Consider the following 18569-nt stretch of genomic DNA (forward strand, 5'->3'; position numbering starts at 1 on the left):
TTCCCAAAATGCCTCAAACTCTACCACATAAGCAACAGTCTGCTTCTTCAAGACATAAAACTAGCTCCATCTGCAGAAGCAAAAATGCCTCTGTCCTGAAAGAAGGAGAAAGGCAAGCTTGGAGGGAGGGAGGAAGGCAGGCAGGCAGGCACTTCTTCCCAGTGATCTCTAGAAAATGTCTCATACCTGATGACCAAAGCGAGCCAGGATTCAGCTGTAGCTGTAGATAATGGAAGCAGAAAGAGGTAGGATTTGGGCTGGGGTAGGTGGGAAGCTCTGGTACGGATGGTTTCAGGAGGGCTCCCAGATGAGAATGGCAGTTCAAAGGCAGAGGAAATTGTACAGAAAGGACAAAAACAGTGCCACCCTGCATCCATATCGAGCTCTGTGCTTTCCAGGACACTCTGGGTCCCTGTTCCATCTCTTCCTCCTTCCACACACAGGGATGGTCCGTCCTATGTCACAGCTGGTCCAGAGAGGCAAAGGACCGGCCCAAGACTGCACAGCAAGTTGGGGGCTGAGTCAGGCAACGCTTTGACACCCGGGCCTGCTCCTTGTCAGCCTGCAAGAAACAAGGCTCCCAGAAAGTGACTGGAGGGAGGATGGCATGCTCCTGCCCCGGGCACAGGTGATGTTCTTGTGTAGGGTCCAAAGAACTCTCGGTATCTGATGGGTTCTCAGCAGGTTCTGGTGAAGTTGGAGGTTCTCAGGCCTCTGAGGGATGGGGAGGGAGAAGCAGGAGGGGGCAGGGCTGCAGGGCATCAGCTCCTGAATGCTCCCAGGCTCACGAGCCTTCCGTTTGTCCCCCAGAGCCCTGGCGCCATTCTTCGCCCTCTCACAAGCTCCCTCACCCTGGGGTCTCCATTCTCTCGTGGGCAACTGACAAAGCCCAAAGCCCACGTGGGGCCGGTTGGTGCCTCTTCCTTTCCCTCCCATCACAATATAAGCAGGAACAAGAGGATGCTGGTAACAGCTGACACCTGCCCCTCTAGATTTCCTATGGTAAAGTCTCAAGCCGCAGCACCTGAGACATGCCCTTATTTCGAGATAGGGTCTTAAAAGGTAATCAATTTCAAATGAGGTCATTAGAGTGAGTGCTTATCCACTATGACATGTGTGCTCATAACAAGGAAATGTGAAGACACGGGAAGGACACCTGATGTGAAGATCAGAGTCCTGCTGCTGCAGCCGAGAAACCACCAGAAGCAAGGAGGGACACCTGGGACAGACCCTTCCCTCAGCCCCAGAAGGAAGCATTCCTGCCAGCACCTGGATCTGACTTCTGAGCCCCAGAACTATGAGACAATAAGCCCCTGCTGGCCAAGCCGCCCAGCCTGTGGCCCTTTGTAACAGCTGCCCTAGACAATCAATACACCTAACCCAGCCACCCGCACCTCCCGTCACAGCCCAGGTCTGCCCTCTGGGGTCTGGCCAGCCTCCTCTTGGCCCACCTCCATGCCTTTGCTGTTGGGGTTCCCTCTCCCATGCACCCCTGATGGCGTCATTGCATCCCTCAAGATCGAGCTCAAGGTCCCATGAAGCAGGTGGCAGCATTCTCTCCCACCTCGCTTGTCTGTCTCTGTCTAGCCTTTTTCACATCCAGTCTCTGGGCTGTCATGAAATGATTTTGCTGAGTGTTAGTCCCGCCTTCCCATCACGAAGGTGGATTCCGCAAGGGCAGGGGCTATTAATATTTCTAACTCTTCTATCTCACAGCACAGTGATGTGGGTGGGCTATAGTAGGTGCTTAATAAATATTGGCTTGAAACACCTTTCTAGTATACCCTGTAGTATACCCGAAGTCCCCTCTGTTGATTAGGCTGCAAACCATCCATCGTCTGTATCTAGGTCCCCTGCGTCTTGTGCAGTAGGAAGTAACACATATATGCTGCATGAGTAACGTGAACATGCGGCAGAAATTACTTACCATGCATCCAAGGGGCCTGTAAGGGTTTCACAGGATGCATGAATCAATCCAGTGACCTTGTGCGCAAAGCACTTTGTGTGTTGGTATGTTTATATAGGTACAATGCGTTTTCCCAGGGACAGGGTCCATGGACCTCTTTGAGCAACTAAAATAAAAGCCAGGACTGAAACAACATAGAGCACCAATGCCATGGAGGAGGAAACTGACACTTATTCAACCCCCAACTCTGTGCCTGGTGAGCACAGGTGTTACTACTCCCATTTTACAGGAATGAAAACTGAGGATCGGAGAGGTCAAGCCTTGCCTGGGTTCATGAAGAGACAAGCGGCCTGCCCAAGCCATCCAAGTGCAGAGACTCTGGAGCCAGACAGCCTGGATTCAAATCCAAGTTCTGCCACTTTCCAGATGTGTGATCTTGGGCAAGTAACATTTAAAAAAAAAAAAAAAAAAAACACTGTGACTCAGTTTCCCTATCTGTCAAATGAGAGATATAAGGATACCTACCTCCTAGGGCTATTAGGAGCAGTAGATGCATCAGCATATGTAAAATGATCACAATGGTGTCTTGGCATATGGTGGGTGCTGGGAAGACAATGAAGATGAAGAAGAAGAAGCTGGCAGTGGCGAAGTAAGGTTCAAACCCAGGCCCCTGTGATTCTGTGTCGTCACTACCAGCACCCAGTGTGCCACACATCCCATCTCCCTGCCAGAACTCTCCTGTGCCCTCCTAGGAGAAGCCTTCCATCCTGAAAGTGGCTTTTTGAGCTTGGTTTCCTGGTGGACCATCCCACGGTCATCTGCCCAGAAAGTGGTGCCCAGTGGTTATGTAAGGAGTAGGTCAGAAGGTATAAACTGCCCTTGCCAGTCAGCAAGAGCGGGCCTCCCGTGCAATCAGGACACTTAGCACTTCTGCCCTGCTCTTCATTTTCCAAGAGCTTTGCCATCGTTCACTAATGGAAATTAGAAAGGAAATGTGCTCATCCATTCCTGGAGCTCTGTGCTGACGTCCAAACTCCCTTCATAATTTCCCTGAGTCCATTACTATGCCATGAGCTTGGGCAGGCCGCTTACTTCCGTCCCTGAGGCTTTTTGAGTCCCACGTCTTGCCCCTGGCCTGTTTGCTCTCTACTCCATGCAGACAGAGCAGCAGCTGTAAAGCCTTAGTCCTGATCTCGCATCTACACCTGGGTCTCCTTGGTTACCCCATCCCAGGTGAGATGCTGACCAAGGCCTTGCCCTAGCTCAGTCCTCTGCCCTGCTTCTGAGAAACGGCCTTTTAGGTGAACCGCTTTGTATTTTTCCTACAAAACCATCACTGCAGAACCCATTGGAGGGTACATTTTTCATTCATTCTTGTAATGCAATTCGAATTGAGTTTCTCCAGCACTGGGGGAGATGTAACAACAGTAGGGAAAATAGTCATCATATTCCCAACATCAACACACCCACTCTGCCCAAATTTTCCCTCTGGTGTGAACTCTCTACCCACTCGAATGGCAAAGAGAATACTAACAAGGCAAATCCCTCTCCAAATGAAGAGACAGAAGCTCTGGGGGTGGAATCTCTTCGCAATCATTAAATCAGGGCCTCCCGGCTCCTCTGACACTCTCCTGCTGCAGAGGAAACGTTCCAAGGCCTGCTGGAAAGTCCACTGGCCCCCTTTCACTGGGTCAGAGGTGAGTGGAGAAAGAGTCCCTTAGAACCCGACAGGGACCCTACAATCATTCTCCCAGAAAGGTTAAGTGACTTGCCCGAAGCCCCATAGCTGGGAAGCCCAGATCTACAGGCTCCTGCTCCGGGGAGCCTCCAATGCACCGCACTGCTCCCCTCCCAGAGGGCCTGCAGCTGCAGCAACTCAGCTCTTGTCTTTCTTGGGGGACACTAAGGCTTGCGTTTTTGAGCTGCTCTAGACAAACAGAAAAAGAGGCAATGTTTGTCTTTCATGTACCCACCTCTTCTCCAGTGCCCTCCAAATCTTTTTCGGAAATCTTCCCAGCTCCTGGAACCACTGCCTCAAGGTCCATCTCACGTTTGCCATCCTTTTCTTACTGTGGCTTGACATCCAACAACCCAGACTTCCTTCCTCCCTTTCCCGTTTCCACCCAACCAACTGTCCATCTATGTACCCATCCATCTCTCCTTCCATCCAGCAAAGCCGTCTTGAGCACCTGCTCACCTTAACCCTGTGCCAGCCACCTAGCGATTCTCCCTCGCTCCTCAGAGTGCCCACTCCAGAAGGAGCCACTTCTCCCCTATCACCCATCAACGCATTGAACTGACCGGCTTCCATCCACCCTGTAAGGAGGTTGATCTGATGACCCAACCCTTGCTACTGTATTTGCACCAAACTCATTATTCCTTCTGAGCACTGGCAGCAGGCAGGGACTTCTGGAGCCCTTTGGCTGAGGCCTGCTGCCTAGGGAGCTGTGGACATCAGCCCAACCTCCCCTCCCCTCCTTTCCCCTCCCCTCCCTTCCCCGTGCCGAGGCCAGAACAGCAGCAGCCCCTACGTACGTATGCAGAAGTCTCCGTTCTCATAGTAGCCAGGGCAGCACTGGGACCTCCGCCGGTACATGGTCCGCAGGCCTCTCCGATACGCCGTCTTATAACTGATCCTAAGGCACAAGGGAGAAAGCCACTTGAAAGTATTGAAAATCAATCACTCCCCTTTAGAATGATATTTGTGTTAAGCTGTATCAGGGATGCCATTCAATAATTACTTTAAAATGCATGGCGGCTTCAAATATGAAGGAACACAATAAAAAAATCGATAGTGGGATTTGGGCTGTTGTGATGCAGAATGTATTACTAACACGGCGCTTACTAAACCTGCTGACTTTTCCCCAATCACTTCTAAATAGAATGGCTGCAGAAGATACTTTCTGGAGTGACATTGTGGAGGGCAACTGTGAACTTCTCCTTAGTTCCCGAAAACACCCCGATTCTGGGCTTGAGGAGCCCATGGGGTGACCTGGGCAAGAGTCAGGCCCTGAGGGTTTCTGTGCCTGCCCCTCCCACCCCTCTAACAACCCAGACTGCTCACAGCACCCTGAGTATTGGCCCCCCCCACTTGGAGAACTGAGGCAGAGTCAGCAAAACGACCCTCTGAGTCCAACTCAGTCCTGGAGAATAGATTAACCTCCTCCTCACCAAAAATAACACCTCTGGGAGAGGAGCCTCACATGCCATCCCTAGGAATGCCCTGAACTGACCCCTCGCCCTGCAGAGGAAGGAGCTGAGGCCCGTGGAGCCAGAGCACTGGGAGTCAGACCTTGGCTTCCAGACCTTATGCTGACACAAGTGTTAAGACTGGGTCCCATGCCAGAGAGACTGTGAACAACACCTCACTCTGTGCCCTGCAGCAGGCACCATGACTCTCCCTCTTTACTTTATTTATTTCTCTTTTAGAGCTTTTATTCTTGTTTTCTTTTATGTTCCTTTCCACTCTCCACCCTTTGTTTTATGGACAAGAAAACTAAAATTAGTGAAGTTAATGACCAGCACAGCCACAGAGCCAGGATTCAAGCCTAGCTCACTCCAATTTCAAAACTGCCCTCTACCAGGTTTCACAGGGTAGTTTCTGACCTTACAGATGGCCACAGTGAAGGAGGAAGTAACAAGAAATACTGAGTCCTTAGAAGGAAATCAAAATGGGGTATTCATAGGCCAAGCCCCTTCTTCACGTGGAGAATCAAAGTGGGAGAGATTTGAAGCAGCCGCTAGAGACCAGAGAGAGGAAGTGACCTGCCCAAGGTCATGGAGTGTAACTTGGACCCAACCCCAAGTCCCTGGGCCTTGAAGCCAGGCCTCCTCCACTTATCCACCAGCACCCAAGGGGAGCTTGCCCTGCTGTCTCTTCCTCAGCAGCTCAGCAGCAGGCTCTGGTCATCGGAGATACCTATAGCCTGCGTTCCATGGAGGGCCAGCCCAGCTTGGGAAGAGAGTCCTACAGTACAGGCTGGGACAACCCTCCCATGCCTTAAAGCCCTCACTTCATGACAAATGACAGTGCAGAACTCTGGGGAAATCTGTGACATTTGGGAATGTCATAAGCTAAGGTCATTCAACTTTGTCAAAAACCCATAATGGAAGGAAAGCTAGCCTCAGAGTAAAGCTACTTCTCCAGCACTGAAGGCAGCTCCCGGCAGTTTCAGGGGTTATACAAGCCTCTCAGGTAAAGAATGACGCAGAGTCGACTCAGAGGTCATCCAGCCGGTTCTCCCCACCAAACAGGATTATCCCGAAGCCCCACGGTGCGGGGTGGCCGAGGCATCATCGAAGCCCCTTGGGGGAGAGTTGCCACCCATTGTTTCTGGCTCACCCATCCTTGTTTGTTCCTGTGCAGGTTGGGAAGCAAGAGAGGGAAGCAAGGCCAGGTGCCAGGCCGCTCTCAGGGGAAGGAGGCTGAGTTAGAACGTGCCATTCCACACCAAAGCAGACGGATGGTGCAGCTGTTAGCATACACACTCTAGGTCATCAGGAAAGCTGCAAGGCAACTCAATAATTTAGCAAAATAATTCATGTTCTAGGATTACAGCCTGTTTTAATAAGCAGCCACCAGCCCAGTGGTGATGGATGGCAGCCCTAGGCTCCAAGTACCCAGAAGAGCCACACCTCAGAGCAAACTTGGCTCTCATACTCGGCTTGCCAGGACTCTGGGAGGAGCAGCACTACTATTTCTGCCTCTGCCTTTGACCAGGGCCACAAACAGCCAACTCTGGCAAAATTAGGGGTGGAGGGAGGGAGAGAGCATTTAGTCCCACCTCCTCATTCCACAGTCAAATGCTAGAGGAAGGGGATGCAGCAATGGCTGAGTAGCTCCTATTGGACCACTTTTCTGCAAATAGCAACTATAAAATCTAGGGGAAATATACAAAATAACTACCTGAAGGCACTTGAGGGAGGACAAAAGCAGGCAGACACTGGAGGCAAGTGGACATTTGAGAGAAGAGAATGGCGCTGGGTAAGTCAGTGCAACAATACTCCGGGCAATTAAAATTCAGAGAGCAAACACACAACCTGGCTTCTTTGAAGAACCACAGGACAAGTCCAGGGTGGACCCAGCAGGTGGCAAGTGAAAAGGGAAATTTTAGAAAGGCAAGAGCCATGAAGAGGGAACCCCACAATCTTTGTAAAATCCCTGCCCAAGTGTCTGGCCACTGATTTATGCTTACGGAGGGCAGATTCCAAGCAGCCTAGCCAAGGCTCAAAATATTAAACTTTCAGAGTTTGGAATTTGTGTTTAGCCAGGTAACCGGACCGCTAAGTCAAACAAAACAACAACAACAAATCAATATGCTCCGGAGGAACATAACAGAATCTGGTCTCTACAGCATGTCATTCATAAGGCTCAGAATACAATCCAAAATTACTAGGCATATAAAGAAACACACTACCCATACAGGAGAAAAAGCAACCAATGGCCGGGCGCGGTGGCTCACGCCTGTAATCCCAGCACTTTGGGAGGCCGATGCAGGCGGATCACAAGGTCAAGAGATCGAGACCATCCTGACCAACATGGTGAAACCCCATCTCCAGGTGAAACCCCATCTCCACTAAAAATACAAAAAAAGGTTAGCTGGGTGTGGTAGCACGAGTCTGTAGTCCCAGCTACTTGGGAGGCTGAGGCAGGAGAATTGCTTGAACCCGGGAGTCAGAGGTTGCAGTGAGCCGAGATCACGCCACTGCACTCCAGCCTGGGCAACAGAGCAAGACTCCATCTCAAAAAAAAAGAAAAAGCAATCAATGAAGACCAACCCTGAGATAACCCAGATGTTGTAATTAGCAGACAAGGATTTTAAAGCAGCAATTATAGCTCTGCTTAAGGTCCTACAGCCAGTTAGTAGCAAAACCTCAAAGAAAACCAGGACTGTGGCATCTCAGCACAGAACAAATTTTCTCATCGATGTGGCTGCCCAGCATGATCCCTGAATCATCCCAAAAGAGGAACTGGGCTCATAGGAGAAAGCAAAGGAAAACATATGGAATCAACAGATATTCAGCAACTAGGAAAACGACCCACCATGGGGTCTCTCCCTGATTCCATTATTCACTTTCAACAGCTGGCCGCTCACCCTTCAGATACTGTCACTTCACGTGGCTAATATCTCACACTTTCCTCCATTTTCCCCTGTGTTTTTCAAAGTAAATTTCACATTCCTGACCTCCCTGGACACTGCAGGGTAGGTAGAATAAGGATTATTAAGTTTGATGAGTACACTGGGAATGCCAAAATAAAGTGTCTTTCCCAGGGTCACCCCTTAAAGCACGTTCTTTCTTCCTTCCTCTTGCCTTTTCCTTGGTGACGTGAAAACATGGCATGATCTGCAGGAGGGCTGCAGACAAGGGTGTTGGACTGCCATGTGCAGTTGTCCATGTTGAGCACTGCTAAGGGAAGCCTGGCCAAGGTGCTGAGAGGTTGCTGGATTCTAGCCTGCATTCTGTTCTTCAAGCCGGATGCCTTGATATGGGGCTACCTTTGCTCAGGAGGCTGTCTTAGGTTCAGTTTTCTCCTAAAGGCAGACCCTGAGAAAAGGCTTATATAACCCTGAGAGGTTTCAAAAATAAGTAGTTTATTTTGGAGGCAATCCTAGGAAGCACTGGTAGGTGGGTGGAAAACTGAGACAGAGAAGTAAAGGCAGCCAATATATGGTATGTTATTGAGCAGGTTACTTCTATGGGCAACTGGGGTTCCATCCCTGGAGACTTCTAGGATACATGTAGAACATGACTAAGAGATGTTCCTACCACCCCGAGAATGAGGAAGTTGGGGTAGTTATCCACCAACTCCTCATCTCCCCATCCCTGTAGAGGGATGCCCTCAAGAGCATTAACTTCAGCACTTCTGGCCTGTCCTACCCACAAGCTCTTTCGGCCAGAAAGAAGCCATCAGCAGAGCATCTTGGGTGTTCAGTGGAGGCGCACGACCACATGTGCTCCAGAGGCCTTTTTCTAACTTGCACAGAGGCAAGCCCTGAGAGCCCAGTGCCTTTTCCCTGCCCCGTCATCTGAGAGAGGTACTCACCGGTGCCTGGTGCACTTGAACCAGTTGAGGATGTCTGTGCATCGTGTGTAATAGATCTGATCGAAGGGGTGCGCATACGATTCCTGGACAGTCACAGCGTAGCTGAGAACCAGACGGGAGACAGGAGCTATGATTAGCACTTGGGAAGCTGAGCTGATATTCAGCAGGGCATCTGAGCCCACAGCCCCGAGGCCAAGCTCCACAGCCAAGTGTCCGGAGGCTCTGACCTCCCCACTCCCAACTATCCCCCTCCTGTCCTGAGTGCCCTCACATTCTAGCCTTCCCGACCCCAGGCTGGCCCTAGGAAACATCCCTTGCTGACCTTTGGCCCAGATCGTTTTCTAAAATTTTAGTTTATTTGTTCATTTAACAGAGAGTGAATAAAGAAGGGAGGGTAGTTTTATTCTGTGTACTTCTGGAAGGCAGAGCCATCAAGTTTAAAAATACTTTATATGTTTCTTCCTATCTTTATGGTTTTCAAAGAACCTGCTTGGAAACTGGTCTTTGCAGCAACTCCATGAAGTAAGTGGCCCCATTGTACAGAGGAAGAAACTAAGGCTCAGAGAGAAGTGGCTTAGCAGCTCACACTGCCGTATCAGTAACTGCTAACATTTTTTGAGCACCCCATGTCAGGTGTTTTAATCCATTTTAATCTGTGAAATCTTAGGCAGGTGGAATTGTTCTCACTTTACAGATCAGGAGACTGAGCATCAGAGGGCATAAGTGGCTTCCACAAGCTCCCCTGTTACGTTCTAACCTATTCTGCCCCTAGTATAGCTGGGGGTACATTGAGGATATGTCCCTGATAGAAGTGGTTTCTTGTCATCCTGCCTGTTAGCTGTAAACCTGGACCAGCAGGTGGAAGCCACAGGGAAGCAGATCTCAGCTTAACCAAAATAAGCCTTTCTACCTGCTGGTCCCTGGCAGGGGTTGCATGAAATGACATTCAAGCCAGGATACTGAAGTGAGGACTCACGAGATCTAAGGAATTAATTTCTATGTAGGTTGGTATTATTCAGTGTTTTCCCCAGAAGGCTCGCTGACCTGGGCCAGATGGTCGGGTCCAGGCTGTAAAAGCACGTCTGCCTTGCCTGAGGAAACTGTCTTGGTTAACTTGCAAGGGGGCTGGGCAGGCCAGCTCCCCAAGTGGGTCCGCAGCAGGCTCTCTGATGCCTGAAAGGTCAAAGGTCTGGAACCCAGAAGGAGGAGGCCAGAAGCAGTCAACAATGCTCAGAGGCCTGGGCAGTAGGAAATTCTGTTTCTCTGAAGCACTGGGGATGTAAGGAGGGCTCTCGGTGTGCCCCTACCAGCTGGCACACCTGAGATGTGCCTCAGAGGTACACATCTAGGAAAAAACAGCCCAAACCCTGTTTTATCTCTAGGCTTGGGGAAACTGAGGCAACTTAACACTCAGCCCAGCCACCCAAAGTCCTCTTCCAACTCTGGGATCGTATGATTCTTTGCTCCAATACATCTCCTGAATACCTCACTTAGAGCAAGAGGATGAATGGGGAGCATGCATGGGGCCTGGAGTCCAAACGGGGCAGTGGGAAGGGCAAGTTTGAAACCTGTTGCCTGTCAGTGCCATGCCCTGTTATTTGACTCATAGAAGCCTCTGTTTCCTCACCTGTAAATCTAACCAGGTTGTGTGGTTATTGTGAGGATTAAAGGAAAGCAGTAATATTCTCTCTCTCAGGGCAGTGGGAGAATAAAACAAACTGTGCATGTAACTCGCTTAAACAGTAAGTGTTTAATAGATGTTGACAGGCAATGGTTCACCTCCCGTGCTAGGCGCTGAGGAATCTTTCCTTCCTGACCAAGGTGGGGGAGAGAGGGAGCAAGACCAGCACACAGAAGGACTCCCCACCTTTGTTAAGCACTTGGGGGTCCAGCCTCCCTTTTCAGCCCTGACATGGACCAGGGAGCCCAGAGAGAAGCCCAGCAGAATGCTGGAGGGGCAGTCCCGGGGCAGGGACCAGGCTCTGCAGGCATGCCCTGGGGTGAACGAGCCTGGCAACGAGGCCTTGTACCAGCTCCAAGTTCTCTGACCCGAAGTGTGTGCCCCCGGTTTCATGGCTGGGTGGTTTAACACTGCTCATTTGCCAACATGCTAATGAGGGGCCAAATTAATCTTGGAGAGCCAGGCTTTACTAGCCGGGAGAGGTCTTTACACTGGGTTTTATGGTGGAGGGGCATAATTAATGAAGAGCCGCCAGAAGCACTAATCCAGCTGGGAAATTCTCCCTAAGCGGTCTCCAGGGGCAGGGGGTATGTTTCTGTAACAACACAGACTAGATCCGTCCACATATAACTTACAATGGAGCTCAGCTGAAACAACTGAGCAGAAAGCACCCTGGTGACACCAGGCATCACCCACAAGACTTCCTGCTTGGGGCCGGAGAGGCCCAGAGAGTCCCTAGACGTCATTCTAGCTGTTAGGGTTTCACTCCTTGTCTTCCCTTCCAGGCTGTAATCTTGGCTGATAGCCTAAGAAGCCTGGAATGCCAGCTCAGTTCAGCTCACTTCAGACTATTTTCATATTCCAAATGTATTCATGTTGGACAGGTATAGAAAATTAGTGAGTACCAATGGGACTCAGAGAAAGAGGGAAGGCAGAGGGGGCCCTGCCTGTGGGGGAGGCTCCCTGGAGAAGAGGGGCTCTGGACAGAGCCACTGGGGCAGGCAGAGGTGAGCAGCTGGAAAGGAGGCACTCTAGAGGCCGCGATGCCACACAGACAGTAGCAGGAAGCAGCTGTGTCTTAATGGGACCAGACGGATGAAAGGGGTCCTCTGAGGCTGCAGTCCAAACCCACAGAAGAACGTGTGGCTCTTCCTGATGCCTCTCTGACCCACTGGGAAATAAAGGTTTAAATTCACCAAAGCCAGAACAGGCAAGGGGCCTGAGTAACCTCAGAAACACGTAGAAAGCTTATGAAAAATGCCGGGCACGGTGGCTCATACCTGTAATTCCAGCACTTCGGGAGGCCAAGGCGGGCGGATCAGAAGGTCCGAGACCAGCCTGACCAACGTGGTGAAACCCTGTCTCTACTAAAAATACAAAAATTAGCTGGATATGGTGGCAGCCACCTGTAATCCCAGCTACTCAGGTGGCTGAGACAGGAGAATTGTTGAACGAAGGAGGTGGAGGTTGTAGTGAGAGCCGAGATCGTACCACTGCACTCCAGCCTGGGTGACAGAGCAAGACTCTCCCTCAAAAAAAAAAAAAAAAAAAAAAAGACAAAAGAAAAGAAAAGAAAGCTTATGAAAAATGCAATATTGAGTCAGCAGCATCTCTGGAGACAGGCCCCAGGAGACTTTTTCACATGAACCTCCCATGAGTCTGCCGTGTACTAAAGTCCATGATAACCAGTTCCTGCAAAGCCAGAGTTGTCAACAAGAGAAGACAGTAACTGACAAGTATGGTCCTCAAAGCACTTTCATGAGACTGCTGTGCTTGATCCTCCATCGAGCCTGTGAGGCAAGGGTAATGATTCTCCCCACTTTACAGAGGTGGAAGCAGGCTCAGAGCCTTTCAGAGACTTTCCCAGGGTCACACAGCTTGCAGGTGGAAACATCCAGATGGGAATGAACTGAGGTCTTCTCATCACGGATCTTGTTTTCTTCTCACTTCACTGAAAGGGGCACACCACAGTACTCCCTTCTGCTCCCTCCTCAACTTTGTTGGGACGCTACATACAGGGTCTGGTCCCCGGGGATCACACCAGTGCAGACACTGTCCCTCTGTCCCCCAGCTAATCCCTCCTGACCCACAAGTGTCCAGGCTACCCCAGAGCCACGTCCTGCCTGGCTGAGGTGCCTTTCCCTGCCCCAGGGCTGGGCTGTCCCCCGTCATGGGCATGACGCATGGACACCCCCCAAATCCCCCGCCCTTCTTCCTCTACCATTCACTTCTCCCATAGGGCCCTCATCTTAATTTTATTCATTTGATTTATTAACATCTAAGTGGCAGAGTCGTCCTGGTCAGCATGGCCAATCAATTCCAGGGTTTAATTCGGTTTTTCCTGATTGTGTCTCTGGTCACTGTCTTTCTGCTCACCAAAATCAATACTTTAACCTCGTGCTTCAAAGTCAGGCCATCTGCAGGGACCTGGCCCGTTCCCCCAGGACTTAGTGCCGCAGCTGGAATGCAGCCTGCTCCTCTGCTGCAGCCTCGGCCTCCCTTCCCCGGCAACACACTACCCCCACCAGACCAGAAGTAGTAGGACCCCATCACCTGTCCTCCTCAGGGCAGGCTGCTGGGGCCACACATCCAAGCAGCCACGTGGCTGCCAGTGGAGACCAGGAAAGTCATCACAGCCTCAGAGAGCATGCCACATGAGGCCACGGTCCGCATCCCCCCACTTTCTGCACCCCATCTGGCTGTGGACAGGGTGTGCCCCTCTGGGTCTCTACTTTCTCGTCTGTGCAGTGGCTGGGAAGTGCCAGTGCTGGGAGGGGTAGGACGGCGCGTCGTAGCTGCAGTGAATGTAAGTTGCCTCCACCCTGACCTTCCAGAATCGACACTGCTCTGTCCTGTCTCTCAGCATCTGGGCTGTCTCCCCAGCCAGGCTGCAGGCCCTAGCTCCCGTATCTCCTGACTGCCCGTGTCCCTTAGTGCCATACCCAGGGCGATCCCCCAGAGAGTGCCTGGCCATCTGAGGCCCGCGCCTTACCTTTCCCAGTGGCTGCATACGTTGGGGTCCTCAGGGTTCAGGGCAAGGGTGGCTTGCAGGAAGGAGAAGGCCATGAGCCCCGTCAGGGAGAGCGCCATCCTGGGCCCTGCACGGGAGAACAAAGGAGTCCGTGTCGATGATCAGACCATGTTCCTGGCGCCTACTTAGTTTCTCATCTTGTGGGTAATGAGCATCTGATAGTTCGCATTGCAGGCTTTGACTAACACCATAACAGTTCACCAGTTCTGAGTAATAGGAGAGTGGAAGACTAGTAAGGGAGAAGTCCAAAATCCAGGCCAGAGGTTCTGGACATCTTTTTGGCTCAGGGACTGCTCTGAGAATCCAGTCAAAGGTATAGATGCTCTCCCCAGAAAAATGCCCATGAGTGCAAAATTGGCTATAATTGCAGGGCGTCCTCAGGCCCCCGGGCCCATCCTTGGACCCAAGGACCCCAGATCTGGACTGCTTTAAAGGGAATGCCCTCCCCGTTCCCTTTTCCCTCATCATTGACATTCTTTGCCCATCTACTTCCTTTTCCTACTCCCTCCTGGCAAGAAGAAAGAGAAAAAAGATGTCTTATGTGGACCTGGGGGCAAATGTGCCAAGAAAACCCTGAGCTCTGGGCCCACAAGCCACGGAAGACTGGACCTTGCCTCTTCTGTCTCCTATGGGATATCAGCTACTTCTGCCCAGAGTGACATAGTCATCACGTGTCATTCCCACTGTGGGATGCCAGGCTTAGACCACCTGGTAAGGGACCTTAAGGAATCAGTTCGCAGGCTTTGATCCAGGCCCCTGAAGTGAGAGCCTATGGCAGGTGTGTGTTTATGCGGGATGCCAACTCCCTTGCTTCACTAAACTAGGGGTACCCGACAAGGGGCTCTCCACAGAGGGCAGACAACCTTTTGGGTGGGAGTGGCTGAAATGCCTCCTGAGGTTCCTTCCTGTCCTGGCACTCCAGGACTCTGTGGTCCTCCTGCTCAGAGAACTTCTAGTTCAACGCTTACAACCTGGTGGGTTGCTGACCTTTAGGGGTGCAGAGGAGCTGGAATTCATATGCACCCAAACATCATCTGTAGACTGAATGAATGCCGTGACTCAGAAAGACAGAACTATTTTTCATGTGTACATAGATGCTATCATGATTTATTTAAAAGCTTTACTGAATTCAGAGTCGCTTTTCTTCTTAATCAGCAACACTAAAAATTGCAACTTCTAATAACTGGGGGTGCAGGTGTTACAGAAAATATTTTGACATTGGAAAGGGGTCACAGGCTTGAAATGGTTGGGGATCTATCCCACTGGCCCTGAGTTCGCAGATGAGGAAGCGCTCACCCTGCTTAGGAGAACAGATAAAAGCCGGCATGTATTTCACGCACACCCCCATTTGTACCCACAGGGAAGCTAAATGGAGTGCCTTTCTTCTGAAAGGTTAAATACTCTCCTCCCCTCCACAATAATTTCCTTATTAAACTCTTTCTCAGCAGCTCCTTCAAAGATAAACAAATTGTCACAAATTCTGTATAACCGTGGGAGGTCTAAATTAATGATTAATGAGGTGTTTCTGTTTGAGATCTGGAAATCTGCTGACTAAAATGCAGATTTAGCCAGATTTCAAATGAAAATCAGAAGGCGGGGAGTGATTCCGGTGTTTCTGCTCAGTGTGCAGAGTCCGGGAGTATGCAAAGCACAGACGCTCAGAGCTCCCCACCCACTCCCCCCAGTCCACTCCCTCATCCCCAGAGATCCAATCGGCACCTCAGAAGCCTCCACACAAACTGGAGTCTGTGCAACACCAGCGATGCGGAGGAGCGCAGCCATCATTTCAATCCATTCTCCTCTGGGAGACTCAACCTAGAGCAGAGAAAGAGCCTGCCCAAGACATGGCACTGAGTTACGCGGAGAGTCAAAAGTGGAAAAAGCATCTTCTTCCAAGTGGGGTGTGGGCTAATCAGGCATCAAATACAGAAATAAACAATGGGACACAGAGCTCCAGAAGGCATGGAGTTGATGCCAGCTGTAGAGAATATCTTGCCTTGTCTGGGTTCTGTCTGTGGCCCGGACTCATTACTTGGGCCGCTCCTATAATCTCCAGCATTCTCCCCAGCAAACCTCCTGACAGTATCTTCAAACTTATTACACCAAGAGTATCAAAAGATGAGGCCACCTGGCTGGACAAGAGAAGATTGTTCCTCTGGTCCCTTTTGACCCACGAGATGGGAGAGAGAGGTAACTTGGATCGTTGCTGTAATTTGTGAGATTTTAAAATCCTCATGAAAACCTCTTTGTCTCTGAGTCAGGTCTAGACAGGACAGTTTACCTGACTTCCACTTACATGGAAACCAGGGCACAGAGAGGGTGTTGGAGGTTTCGATGTGTACACAGGAAGTGGAAATGGATGGACTGGGGGAACACAAGGAAGTAGCCATCTGGCTGGCATTTAGACTAATTTAGACTGATAGTCTGAGACCGGACTTCCATGCTCCTCACTCCATTAGAGTGAGCATGGCAAAATTTGCAGAGCAGAGGGCTTCCCGGGATTCACGCTCCAGCTCTGAATAGCAAGATCCCTATCTGAGACCAAGTCTGCCCCTGTGGCAATGGACAGGGCAGGAAGGACGCCCAGCCTGTAGAGTGGAAGACAGGACTCCTCTAATCTCTCTGCTTTCTTCTTTCCACCTGGCCTGATCTGAAATATGCAATCTTATCATGCATCCCTCCTTCCTGGGTTAGGCTGGACTTCCTTCCTGCTCAATGTCCCCTCCCAGCCTCGCTCACCCTGCTCCTCATCTCCCAAATGCTCTTCATCCTTAACTCTGCATATGCAAATATCATCCACTCAAGGTGCAGGTCAGGTCCCCAGCCCCCTCACCCGCTGCAGGGCTTGGCACCTACTGCGTTCCAGGCATGCCACATGCATGTCGCTGATAGCCAGGGCCACGCAGTCCAGCAAGACCACTTCACATCTTGCACTGACATCTTTCCAGCATGTTTATTTTATCTTTCCAATGTGATTGGAGGCACCCTAAAGGTGAGGTTCAGTCCTAGGCTGTCCTTTCAGGAACTGATTTTAGAAAAAGTATTTCTGGCAGGGCTCAGTGGCTCACATCTGTAATTCCAGTGCTTTGGGAGGCCAAGGTGGAAGAATCACTTGAACCCAGGAGTTCAAGACTGCAGTGAGCCATGATTGCACCACTGCACTCCAGACTGAGCAAGAGAGTGAGACCCCAGCCAGAAAGAAAAGAAAGCAAAGCAAAGGAAACCAAAAGAAAAGAAAAAGAGAGGGGGGAAGAGAGGGAGGGAGGAAGGAGGAAGGGAGGGAGGAGGGAAGAGAGAGGGAGGGAGGGAGGGAGGGAGGGAGGATTGTCTCTCACACTTCACTCAGGCATAGTGAAGAAAGGAGCCATCACCACATGGGGGCAACTCATCCCCATTAACTTTAATGGGACTTTCCCAGGATCTCTCTGAGGACAGATCCCAAAGACATATGCTTATGAGATGACTGAGGGAAAATCAATCCTGCCGCAGTGGTTATTAGGCTGACTCCATTCGGAGTGACAGAGGTTAACATACTGGGCACCATCTGATTTAGGGCATTAATAGTTAAATAAGAAAATGCCCCTGGTTTCACTTTAGGGGAAGAGTCCATGTAAATAGATCTGCCAGTTCCCTTCCCTCTGGTCCAGCTCTCTACATATTAAGGAGCAGCAGAAGTTGCAGAGGTGGAAATTTCCTTTCCTTATTGGGGACCATGGCTGCTTTGCCCCTGATGGGCCAGGCAGGGGGGATAAAGGGAAGAGAAAGTGCCCAGGAAGTGTGCATCTCACACCTGCACACAGGGTGTTGTCAGCCCACATGGCCATCCACGGGCCACGGCCCAAACTGAGCTCTCTTGGAGCACCACCTGCCTGGGCCTGGGCCATGCTGTGGAGAACAAAGAAATAAGATGCCATCAGCTGTGGTGCAGAGATGCCATCAGCTGCGCTGCAGGACACTTGAAGCAGCAAGTGATGAAGTCCCTTTGGGGGAGCTGTGAAAGCCTTTGTGGAGTGGGTGGGACTTGGGCTGGATGGCATTTGTAAAGGTAGAGAGTAGAAAAAGGGCATTTCTGGGGCAGGTCCAGCCTACGCAGTGAGTGGAGGCAGGAATGTGCAGGGACTTTGGAGGGACCAGACAGCAGAGAGTGGTGGGCAGCACGGGCACCTCTGAAGGGCATGCTCTACAGCTGGGTTCTGCAGAACACTAGCCCCGTGAGACATGGATAGAAATCTCTCAGACGAGCGTCTCCAGGGGTGAATAAGCTCAGGAAATGCTGCACGCTATGTCCCCGTCCTAAATATTCAGCGTCTAAGTATTTTTGCACAGCTTAGACTCTGAGAAGACCCAAAATAAAGAGACCACTTGACTTTGTTTCACCCAATATTTCCCATGGAACTCTTTCTAGTAATACAGCTCTAAGAGTGGCATTCCTGACGATACCGGCTTAGGAAACTCTGCCCCCCTCCCTCAACGCTAAGTCTGAGAAAAGGCCTGGTGGGTGTCAAGCTGTGTCCTGAGAATCTGCATTCACCTGTTGATTCTAACACCCGAGGGCCTCCTGTGCCTGGCACCTGGTGTTAAGGGGAACTGCCACCGGGTAGCTTAAGGGACACTGGCATCATAGCAAAGGATCCCTCCTTCCAGCCAGGGCTTCTGCTTTGGCCTGGGTTGGCTTTGCTGGCTGAGCATATCTGAAGATGGCAGCATTGTCCAGAGGCCCCTGCCTCTGCTGGGACCCCGCCATCACCAGCGCCAGCACCTGTGGAGGCCGATCTCTCTCCCCGTTGGCAGCACACACCTGGTCAGACACTAGTTGCTTACATTAGCCAATATGCATAAACTGGGGCAGAGGGCAGACAGACAGATGGCCTCTGCCCTGGGATCAGCTATTACAGCCTCAAGGTCC

General features: G+C 50.9%; 1 protein-coding gene across 2 annotated transcripts in view; it reads right to left on the reverse strand.

Moving 5' to 3' along the window:
• Positions 1-18569, reverse strand: part of MEGF11 (multiple EGF like domains 11) — a 432868-nt gene that overhangs the window by 240813 nt on the left and 173486 nt on the right. Inside the window, exons 3-5 of one of the 2 annotated variants that reach the window (XM_064361459.1) lie at positions 13625-13730; positions 8952-9053; positions 4442-4542 (exon numbers count right to left, since the gene is read on the reverse strand). In XM_064361459.1, coding sequence (XP_064217529.1) covers positions 4442-4542; positions 8952-9053; positions 13625-13722 — 301 coding nt within the window. In that variant the 5' untranslated portion in view covers positions 13723-13730. Of the gene's footprint in view, positions 1-4441; positions 4543-8951; positions 9054-13624; positions 13731-18569 lie in introns of those variants that run through there. The other variant, XM_064361460.1, reaches the window with a different exon arrangement.

The sequence above is a fragment of the Aotus nancymaae genome, unplaced genomic scaffold (genome assembly GCF_030222135.1).
Source record: "Aotus nancymaae isolate 86718 unplaced genomic scaffold, 86718_ANA_hifiasm-v0.15.2.pri h1tg000041l, whole genome shotgun sequence".
Taxonomy (NCBI): Eukaryota; Metazoa; Chordata; class Mammalia; order Primates; family Aotidae; genus Aotus; species Aotus nancymaae.